At 38.4% G+C, this 11,212-nt stretch overlaps 1 protein-coding gene across 1 annotated transcript; it reads left to right on the top strand.

Annotated features, from left to right (window-relative positions):
- Nucleotides 1-7,612: 7,612 nt before the first annotated feature.
- LOC148021180 (small ribosomal subunit protein eS12-like) lies at nucleotides 7,613-9,427 on the top strand. The gene is made up of 5 exons (XM_087699017.1): nucleotides 7,613-7,724; nucleotides 7,813-7,858; nucleotides 8,528-8,822; nucleotides 8,900-8,965; nucleotides 9,119-9,427. The coding sequence occupies exons 2-5, from the start codon at nucleotides 7,848-7,850 to the stop codon at nucleotides 9,176-9,178; spliced, it is 432 nt and encodes a 143-aa protein (XP_087555143.1). The 5' UTR covers nucleotides 7,613-7,724; nucleotides 7,813-7,847; the 3' UTR covers nucleotides 9,179-9,427.
- Nucleotides 9,428-11,212: the final 1,785 nt, after the last annotated feature.

Genomic DNA, 11,212 nt, shown 5'->3' with positions numbered 1-11,212 from the left:
AAGAAAATCATATGCACCCTAGGCATAAAGAATTTCTTGCACAATTTAAAGACTATTTTGCAGAAGATCTACCACCTGGTTTACCTCCTTCACGTCCAAAAGACCATAAAATAGATTTGATTCCTGATACACAACTACCTTGTAAAGCACCATATAGGCATAACCAGATAGAGCAAAAAGAAATTCAAAATCAAGTTGAGGAATTACTAAATAGAGGATTGATTAGACCTAGTAGTTCTCCATTTGGTGCACCTGTTTTGTTAGTAAAGAAGAAAAATAATACCTATCGTATGTGCATTGACTATCGTGCTTTAAATAAGATCACAGTAAAGAATAGATATCAAATTCCTAGAGTCGATGACCTTATGGATAAACTGCAAGGTTCTGCCATATTTAGTAAAATAGACCTTAAATTTGGTTATCATCGGGTGAGATTAGATAAGTCTGACATATTCAAGACTGCATTTAGAACACAATTTGTTCATTATGAATTTTTAGTGATGCCTTTTGGATTGACTAATGCACCTGCTACATTTAGTAGAATGATGAATCGTATATTTTTGAAATATCAGCATTGTGTTATTGTCTTCTTTGATGATATTTTGGTGTTTAGTCAAAATGAGAAAGAACATTATGAACATTTGTCCTTGGTTTTCAAGCTATTGAAAGATAATCAACTGTATGCTAATCCGGAAAAGAGTGAGTTCTTTAAAACAGAAATTGAATATTTAGGTCATATTGTAACATCAGTTGGTATTAAGGTTGACCCTAAGAAAATAGAAGCAATATTGAATTGGCCTATACCTAAAAATGTGCATGAGTTACGATCATTCCTTTGCCTTTGACTAAACTTTTAAAGGTATTGTTTATCATTGGTCCGATAATCAACAGAAATATTTTGACTTATTGAAACATGCATTAACCCATGCTCCTGTATTATAACTGCCTGGTTTTAATAGACCATTCTTTTTAGTTGTGACTGATGCTAGCAGATCTGGAATAGGAGCTGTACTTATGCAAGACAATCATCCTATAGCCTATTCTAGTTGTAAATTGAAACCCTCCGAACTTAAATATTCCACATATTACAAAGAATTATTAGCTGTAGTACAATCCTTAAGACAATGGAAACACTACTTAATGGGTTCTGAATTTATGATTAAGACCGATCAACAAAGTATTAGACATTTACTTAGCCAACCCCAAATATCTGACAGACATATCAAATGGGTAGCCTTTATTCAGAGTTTTCATCCCATCATTCAGTATCAACCAGGTAAAGAAAATGTAGTGGCCGATGCATTAAGTAGAAGACTTGCCATTCATAATATTTATGTTATATCATTTGATTCTTTAACTCCTATGAAAGATACTTATCATCAGGACATTACTTTTCATGCTGATTGGAATAAATTAGTTGGAAATAACTGGATTCCTATTGATTCAGTGTCTTATAATGATGGATTTATGTTTTATGAAAAGAGATTATGTGTTACAGTTCCATTCAGATCTTTTGTTTTAAATGAGATTCATTGTCCTCCATACCAAGGTCATAGAGGTATCATATCTACTTTACGTACATTAACTGAATATTTTTATTGGCCGCATATGGACACTGATGTATCTAACTTTGTTTCTGAATGTTTGATTTGTCAAAGAGTTAAGAGACATCATGGTAAACAGTATGGATTACTTATGCCTTTATCTATTCCATCGAGACCATGGGAACAAATTTCTATGGATTTTACTACTGGTTTACCTAATACTAAAGCTAACCATGACATGATTTGGACTGTAGTAGATAGGTTTAGTAAACAAGCATATTTCATTCCATGTAAGAAAACTTTAACAGCATCACAAGCAGCACAATTGTTTTTGAAAACTGTTTTCACTAACCATGGATTACCAAAAGTTATTATTTCTGATCGTGATTCTAGATTTTGTAACAACTTTTGGATTACTTTGTTTGCTAACCTAGGAACAAAATTGATTTCTTATTTGCATTTCATCCTGAAACTAATGGACAAACAGAAGCCACTAACAGTACTATTCTAGATATTTTACGTGCTTACATTATTTCTAAACCACAGACATGGGATACACATTTGCATTTACTACAGTTTGCATATAACAATACACCACACACATCTACAAAAAAACCACCGTTTGAAGTGATTTATGGTTATAGATTGTCACCTGTTGCATCTTTATCAAATAGAATTCAGAGTGCTGATGATATTGCTACTATGCACGCTACTATTTTTGATGAAGTTAAAGACATGATTGCCAAAGCCCAGCAATCATATACCAAGCAAGCCAATAAGAAAAGACAAGCAATGAATTTCAAAGTTGATGACTATGTTTGGTTGAGAATAGAAAAACGTAAATTACAAAGTGTAGATAGACACCCAGTTGTCAAATTAGCACCTAGATTCTATGGACCATTTAAGATCATTCACAAAATTAATGACAATGCATTCAAGTTAGAATTACCACCTCACTGGAAAATTCACAACACATTTCACATTAGTTTATTACAACCCTTTAGAGGCCAATTACCTGTACACCCTGTTTATGAAAACCCACCTTTGTTAGAGGAAGAGACTGAAATACTTGAACCTGAAGCTATCATAGATACTGACTTTATGACCACTAGAACTGGCCGAAGATATTCTAGATATCTAGTCAAATTTAAGAACAGTCCCGTAGAAGAAGCCCAATGGATGTACGCTAGAGACTTAAATGCTTTCCCCACTTTGCTAGCTCCACATTGAGCTAATAGCAACTGAGGTCAATTGCTATCTCACCCCAGGGGTATGATGCCAGGAGGCATATTTTACGGTGGATTCCGTAAACTTTGATGACCGGGACTCATACACAAAGTGGATTCTTTATGCGAGAAGTTGATGGGGACGCCTATCCTTTCCGGCCGTTTCATTAATTTAGTGTGTATATGGGTGATTCCATAGCGGGTGATTCCGCAAAATGCATATTAAATTAATAAATATTTATGAGTTTAGAGTGCGCACTCGTAATAAATTAAGGTTAGGATTGATTTCTAACCAGTTGATTTATTTATGTAGCTGAAGACTGCTAGGTATTCACTTTTGTCGGTTTAATTGTATTATTTTACTAATGATTGTGAATGCTTCAGTTGATGTGTAGAGATAGCAGCAGTGGCGGAGGAAAGCATTGGAGGATAACGAGTATTCGAGTTATCACTTATATTTTGATGGGCGCATACCTTAGGCATGGCGCCTATATTTTGTCGCGCCTATTTATTGAGGCGTTGGATATTTATTTATTATTTTGTATGCGCATGGGCGCACGATTATGTTATTTGTACTTGGACATTGTATTGGGTACGCCTGACTCTTTGGGCGCCGCCCATTAGCTTTATTTCTATTTTGTGCTAAAGCAAACTCAAAAGCCAAAAGCTTGCTATTTTGTAATTTGGGCTATTATTTGAGCTTGAAGATGATTAATACATAAAATACATGCTTTGTGGAGGGCTCACACAATGCATGGGGGGAGATTGCACCCAATTGGTCTCTTGTTCATGTCGTGCATGCTTTTTACCTTGAGTTTTGTGCAAAAAGTAGAGTTCTTTTGTTCTTGGGAACCTTTCGGCATTCACTACGCAAGTATACGGCATCTGATCTGTGCACCAGCAATCTAGGTTCATGGTTCTGGAGCTTCTCTCCTTGACCAGATCATTCATGCATTACATTCAGTATTGTCTAGGCTAGTAAACCATGTCCATTCTTTGTCTCCTAGGCAAAGTCCAAAAGCTTGTGCTAGTTGAGCAAGGTCCATAAGGCTATTTGCCTCACATACTTGCTTGAACTACTCCACAAAGCTATAGAGTCATTATTGGGCCAATTCTTGTCGATTTGCTTAGCAAACAACAAGTATTTTGGTTTGTGGATCTTGGAATTTGGCGTGATTTCTAGTCTTGCTAGCAAGGTAGTTACTAGGGGTGCTCCCCTACTCTAGAACTGTATTGTTTAAGAGACTTCATGAAAAGCTCACTTGGTGAGAACCAAGATGCGCTGGACCTTGTGTGTTTTTATGTCTTGCCTCAATTTTTGAGCTTGCTGCTCTTGGTTGTAGATGGCAATGCTTTGCAATGCTTTTCCTACCAACTTTCTCTCTTCCTCAAGATCAACTATGATCTCATTAGTGGGTAGTCTATCATGATGCACCATTTGGTTTCCTGTACCATTTTGGCTCGCAGATCATACTATTTTACCATTTTCCAAATCTCAAATGGAAATTCTCTCAAGTCGAGCTCATCATTTGCAGGTTTGGTACTAGCTCCTGACATGTCGACAATTTCTTGAGCAACTAATGTGTCGATCAGATTGATCAGATCAAGTAAATTTGCATCCCTAATCGTGTCAATTCACAGTTGTTCGTTTCATGTTCTAGTTCTCGGGTTGTATCCAGCTTATCAGGGTTTACTCCTATTAGTGGGTTCATTGCTTACTTAGACACTGTTAATGTGTTCCTTGTTATAAAAATCAGTTTGCAATGTTACATGAACTAGACACACGAGTGGTGGAGTGGATTTATGATACCAAGATGCATATTCCACGGTGGATTCCGTGAGGTTTTGTGGTGGATTTCGTAAAATTATATTTATTTGCTGGGGCTCGTATACAAGATGGATTCCTTATGCAAGAAGTTGACGAGGATGCCTACCCTTTTCGTGCGTCAGATTAATTTAATGTGTACATGGGTGATTCCAAAGTGGGTGATTTTGCAAAATACATATTTAAATTAATGGATGTTTATGAGTTTAGAGTACACTCATATTAAATTAAGGTTAGGACAGAGTTCCAACCTATTTATTTATTTTGTAGCTGAAGACTGCTAGGTATTCACTTTTGTCAGTTTAATTTTATTATTTTCTAACAATTGTGAATGCTTCAGTTGATGTGTAGAGCAGACAGCGGTGGCATTGGGAAACACCGGCGGCGGGTGATGGCGTGTATTCAAATTACCTATAAGAAATTATCATTTTTGATGGGTGCATGCCTTATCATTAAAGGCGTAGCGCTAATATTTATTTAGGCGCTCTTATTTATTGAAGCGCTTGACAAATATTTATTATTTTGTACGCGCATAAGCACTCAACTCAATATTTCATTATTGGACATTGTATTTGGGCCCAACTTGACTTTTGGGCCGTCCAACTGCTTTATTCTTTATTTGGACAAAAGCAAACACAAAAGCCAAAGCATGTTAATTGTAAAATTGGGCTATTTTTGAGCTTGGAGATTAATAAATTTATAAATACATGCCTTGTGGAGCACTCACACAAGACATGGGGGGAGATTGTACCCAATTTGTCTTTTTGCTTAATGTCATGCAAACTCTCTTCTTGCTTTTATGTTCTTTATTCTTGGGGACCTTCCAACACTCACTACACGTGCATCTAGCATCCCATTTGCGCACTAGTGGTATCAGAGCGAAGTTGAGATCAAGGGCTTCCAATTACTTACCATCTCGCGTGAAGGTGAATCTCCTAGAATGAACGGGCTCTACAGGTAATCTTGTGACGAACCGTCAATATCACTGTGTTCCTGGCGGTGAAGAACCCCCTGGTGTGCTGTCAAATCATGAAGGACCACTCTCTGGAGGCGGAGGACCACTCGGGAAGCTTCTTTGCAAGACGTTTTCTTCTCAAAGAAACATATAAGAGAATTTCATTTAGTTTGAACTTATAAGCTTAATAAAATCTTAAGAAAGAGCTAAGACTTCCTAATTCAATCGTTTGCGACGAAAGTATGCACTCGTTGCAGTCGATGTCGTCAAGAACATGTTGCCGTCCTACACGCTTACTTGATGAATTATCAAGCTTTATTCCCAAAGCTTAAAGTTAAGCTTTACTAAAGCTGAAAGATTTAATTCTTAAATCTCATGCATAGTGGAAGTTCACATAGAACCAACCCTAAACCCGCTTTGTAACTTTAGCAAGCCTCTGTTCACACCTACAACTTGACAAAGTCAATTTCCAGCAAGCAAATTGTCATACACAAACTATACGGAAGACGTATATGCTCGACATCAATTACTGTACTTGAAAAAGAAGCAAGACCACAAAAAAAGCCATATAGAAAAAAAAACCAAGCCTTGTAAACCCAAAGCTTGAGCTACGCTCATCTCTCTAACGAGATTTCGAGTGAGTGAGGTTGTTTGAAATTTTGCATGATGTCCGATCAAACTATGGAAGATTTTATGGCCTAAGGTTTGTGATTCACGTTGCTAGTGCTGGTCACTTTGTTGGTCCTACTGCTCACTTCAAAGCTTAAGCAATGATCAATGAAGTCCTTTGAATATTTGGAGCAAGCCTTGACAAGTGGGAGTAAGCTAAAAGAAGAGAAATGATCAATGCATTCCTTGAGGTGAAGAAGCCATGGCTGCCATGAAACCTTGAGTTGAAGCTTTGAATCCAAGCTTAACCAAAGGATGAAGAATCTCCTCAAATGCTCACTTCAATACTAGTTGAAGGGTAGAGCCCGAGTGGAAGCACACAAACAAAAGGAAGAACTATGGCGGATGGAGTAAGAGAGCAAGAGAGAGAGACATAGTATGTGGGAACTCCAATAGTCAATGTGTGACCTACCTTCCCTTATTCTATTTGTCACTAAAAGAATAAAGAATAAAGTGATAGTGATGGGTACTTGCCACGTGTAGTGTACAAGTGTGCGGGTCTATATACAAGTGATGATGAGTAAACTCTTGAACAAGACAAAATTAGATGAAGTTCAAGAGGATATATCCTCTATGTCATTTTGTAGAAGGATATCTTAAATGGTAAGATTAGAAATTGCTCCAGATTTTTGGTTGTTTTGCTCAACAATTGTGTTGAGGATTAGTTAGCCATTATGGAGTGTCTTAACAGGCAACCAACTTTCATGGCCGGTATTTCGATGCTTGCCAAAGCTTTGTAGTTGAAAGTTAAACCATTTAGATTTGTAAATTCTTACATCATAAAATATATTATCGTTCTTGCACTCAACACAGAAAACATAGTTGATATTTCATGGTTTCCTAAGTCTTTTCGTCAAAAATTTCTTAAAAAATGAATGCTAATACATTGTAATCTCTAGGTTGAATGCATGTATATGTTCTATTTGCCACACTAGACTATAGTTTTTGAGAGTAGTTTCATGAAAAACCAACGTTGAATGCAAAATGAATCCCACCACAAACCTTCAAAATTAAAGGAAGAAGGTTTAATGCCTTACATTTTATAAACTTGTAGTTGTGAAAACAACAAGCTCATGTGATATTCAAGTAAAAACCAAGCTTGTGGGAATAACATCCGTCTTTCACCCATCAATGAGCGGTACTAAAAAACTGCATTAAAAATAAGTGTGCAAGATTTTGGAGTTAACGGTTTTTCTGAGTAACATGGCTGATATATATTAATGATAAAATAATAAAGATATTTGCAGCATCTAGTTAAATAGTTCAAGGTTCCCTAATTGCAAGTAAAAGACAACTAAAAGATGGTGAGTGATTAAAAGTCCCTTAGAGACATTTTGAAGGCAAAGGAGTTGTTATTTCTACCAAAAAATGGTGAAGGCTAAGGTCGGACTAAGGTTGGTGGTGTGAACGCATATTAAAATGATTGCTATAAACCCTAATCCGCATACTCCAGCAGCCCCTCTTCTGCGCTTGAAGGCTCGCATCTCCGCACGTAGCGAAAACAGGTATGGCGTTCCCCTGACACCCTGTCGCGTTTCCTGTTTCTGTTTGTAAGGCCGATAGTACTCCTCCCTGATTCTTCCCTTGTCTCAGGACCTGATCTCGCGAGCTCGCACAGTCTTGCTGCCATGGCGGATGGGTATGCTTCATTCAATCTGCGATTAAGTCTTATGTCTTATGTTTTTGCTTGTCGCCGCCATTGTTCGCTGTCTTGGATGTTCTCAAATGCCTAAATTTGGCGAGCGAGAAGTGTCCCTGAACTGGGACCAACATAGTGAGAGATTTGTTAGGAGAGTTGAAAGCGACAAGTGTGCTGAAAACAGTGAATGATTTGCTTAGAGAGTTGGCTTTTGAGAAGTACTTTCGCACACGAAGCTTCAACATTGCGGGAAAGAACAGATTGCTTTTGCCTGGATTAGGTTCATTGAGACCACTAAGTTTGCGCATCCGTGCGATCATAGATTTATCTGCTTTGCTGCTGAATCATCCTTTAAAATGACTACAAGAACAATGTCATCAGCTGTATAGGTTGGATGTCTCTATGTGAGTGTGTAAAGGTTTGACAATATGCTTTTGTGTCCAATGAACTGTTTAGTTTGATGTCTCCAAATGGGTCGTTTGTTTTTCATCTCACTGAAACCATCTATTTTACGACTTTGAGTGCAGTTTCTGGTATTAAACGAGTCTGAATTCTCGACTTGACATGTTCACCCAATTTGCTCTTCTGTGTGTCAGAAATTGCTAATCTATTGTTTCTGACGGTGGTCCTGTTATGAGGTTCTGAGAAGTTCTGGTTTCTATGTTGCAGTGCTGAAGATGTTCTGGCGGAGAAGCCTTCTTCGTCAGGCCCCTCACTTGGAGAGCCTATGGACCTTTTGACAGGGTTACAATTGGTGCTTAAGAAGGCTCTCGCACATGATGGGTTGGCTCGAGGGCTTCACGAGGCTGCAAAGGCAATTGAGAAGCATGCAGCACAGCTTTGTGTTCTTGCTCAAGATTGCAATCAACCCGATTACAGTAAACTTGTGCAGGCTTTATGCTCAGAGCATAGCGTGAACTTGATCTCTGTGCCGAGTGCCAAAAAGCTTGGTGAATGGGCAGGGGTAGGTCTACTTGTATTGTTTGCTGTGTCAAGTTTTTCTGTTTTGAACTATACCTCATAAGGCACTTTCATTTGCAGTTGTGCAAGATTGATTCTGAAGGCAAGGCTCGAAAGGTTGTTGGCTGCTCTTGTGTAGTTGTCAAGGTGAATCTCTACCCACTTGACTGGATGCCTTATTTGATTTCATGTAGTGCTTGTGATTTCCAATTAAGTTAATTTTCTGCTGTTAATGTACCTTTATGGCCGTGGTTATAGGCATGTATTTACCATCAGTGACATTTTGCAAAATTTGGGCAGGATTTTGGTGAGGAAACAGAGGGTCTGAATGTTGTTCAAGAGTATTTGAAGACTCGATGAAGCTGCTGGATGAGAGTTGAGGTTGCCACTTGTGGCGTTTACCTACACCGTTTTTTAGATTTAGGGGGTCTCTGTTGAGTTTTATCAATTAAGGCACTCCAATTTGCCCTTAGGCAGTTTTTCCAACTGTGTCTTGAACACGAATACAATTCAAATGTGGTCAAGTGTTTCTTTGGACACTGCATCTAAATTGTCCCTTGTCTCGGAACTATTTGTTTGAACATGTTAGCTCTGTGCTTATTTTTCTAACTGAGTCTTACTGGTTGCAGAGGTAAAATTGCTCAGAATGAAATCTGACTTGCGTACCTTGCATATCATAAAGGTTTAGACTTGTACTACATGTTCACTGACTTGGCAGTGCTTTACATTTGAATGTTCTATGTAGAACAGTTTCATGTGATTTCTGAGTCTAATCTTATTAAAGAATTTGTACTCTGCTTCCTGGCTTAGATTCTGTGTTTGGGGTGGCTAAGCGCATTCTTGTGCTTTCACATTAATCTCATGAAGCTAAAGGATTGAGTGAAATGAGACTGCCTATTGGAGTTGATCCCTTCCAATGGTCTCTTGGGCTCGTGTTATAACTTTTCCTGTGCATTAATACCCTATTTTTAAGCTGCTGGTCTCCTGAGATTCTTGTATAACAAAACTATATTTTTCACTGGGAGCCTTTTTTCTACTAGTAGGCTACTTTCTACATATTTTCAGTTCAATTTGCCTACTGAATCTTGCAAGTTGAACAGTTGCATTTGCCTCATGTGTATGATCCCAGCTAAACGAAGAGGTTCTTTCCTAATAGTTAGGCTACTTGTTTTATAACCTTTTATATCATTGCAAGCTAACTACCGCATTTACACAAATGTGTGCAATATATGTATCTGATTGTTTGGAGGCTTGAACTTTAATCTTTCCACCCATATAGTTGCCCCATATAGGTTCCCAGATTTGTTTGGTATAAGCCTGCCTGCTGTGCTTGCAAGTTGATTTGGGATGTAGTGCATGTGGCCATTGGAATAGATTGAAGATTGGCTCATTTATACGTAGACAATTTGAAGATGGATGGCCTTATATAGACTGAGGTTGGGTTCAGACGATCGGCAGTACATATATCTCAAAGGGGCGGACTTTTAACATGGGATCCCACAAATGGCTGAGACTTACCTCTTTCCATTGGCCACACCCTCTTTCTACCTACTCCTTCCCCTCGGAAGAGCCTTGGCACTAAGAAAAAACCTCTTTACCTTTGTGTAGCACACTTACCTCTGGCTTTTCACTATTCACACGAAGGAGGTGGAAGGTTGGTCTTGTTTTGCAGTATTGCCGCCTCCGGTTGAACCCAGCCTGAGTAACAGTTTCATGCGTAGGAGAGGCTACTTGTATGAACTCTATGCTCTTGGCACTCAATGTGATATTTGTGAGGTTGCCATTAGTAGACTCCAGTGAATGAGGTATGTTAGGGCTCCATATATGGAAACATATTGAGATGGACTCTATAATGTTTGGAAATGTATGTGATCTTTCTCTTTTTGTCATCAGAAGACTCTTTAGTGCACGAGTGTTCGGAAGTTATGTGGTTGACTTTGTAACATCCCAAAGGTGAACGTCATTAAGGTGGGATCTTTTATTCGGACTTCTATACTCATTTACATTTACAGTATTTTTATTTAGATTGTGGCTCTAGTAAAGCCCAAAGCACTAGGATGATTGTGAACTTGATTCTCTAACCTAATTGTAATTTCCCCCCTTGAACTCGCTTCAATATCTTTAATGTATAAGGAATTACCTTTTCCCTCTCTCTCTCCCCTAGAGTCTCTTTTGCTCCTCTCTTCTCCAAGCATGTTGGTCTCCATGGAGGCGACACACACACACACACACACACACACACACACACACACACTCTCTCTCTCTCTCTCTCTCTCTCTCTCTCATGCAAGTGGGCAAGGTGGTGGTTGAGGCGTGCAGAGCTTGCACATGCTCTCTCTCTCTCTCTCTCTCTCTAGGTAGTCTCTAGAACGTGAGATAGATGTGCCTCCAAAA

This window comes from Lygodium microphyllum, chromosome 18 (genome assembly GCF_053477565.2).
Source record: "Lygodium microphyllum isolate KBCC chromosome 18, Lygodium_microphyllum_v1.1.10, whole genome shotgun sequence".
NCBI classification, from domain to species: domain Eukaryota; kingdom Viridiplantae; phylum Streptophyta; class Polypodiopsida; order Schizaeales; family Lygodiaceae; genus Lygodium; species Lygodium microphyllum.
This window is presented reverse-complemented; position numbering and strand designations above follow the sequence as displayed.

What these genes read in the sequence shown, in the direction of transcription:
- LOC148021180 (XM_087699017.1), top strand. An exon ending in AGCTTGGTGAATGGGCAGGG is followed by an intron (nt 8,823 to 8,899) that starts GTAGGTCTACTT and finishes TTTCATTTGCAG; the next exon opens with TTGTGCAAGATTGATTCTGA. An exon ending in GCTCTTGTGTAGTTGTCAAG is followed by an intron (nt 8,966 to 9,118) that starts GTGAATCTCTAC and finishes AAATTTGGGCAG; the next exon opens with GATTTTGGTGAGGAAACAGA.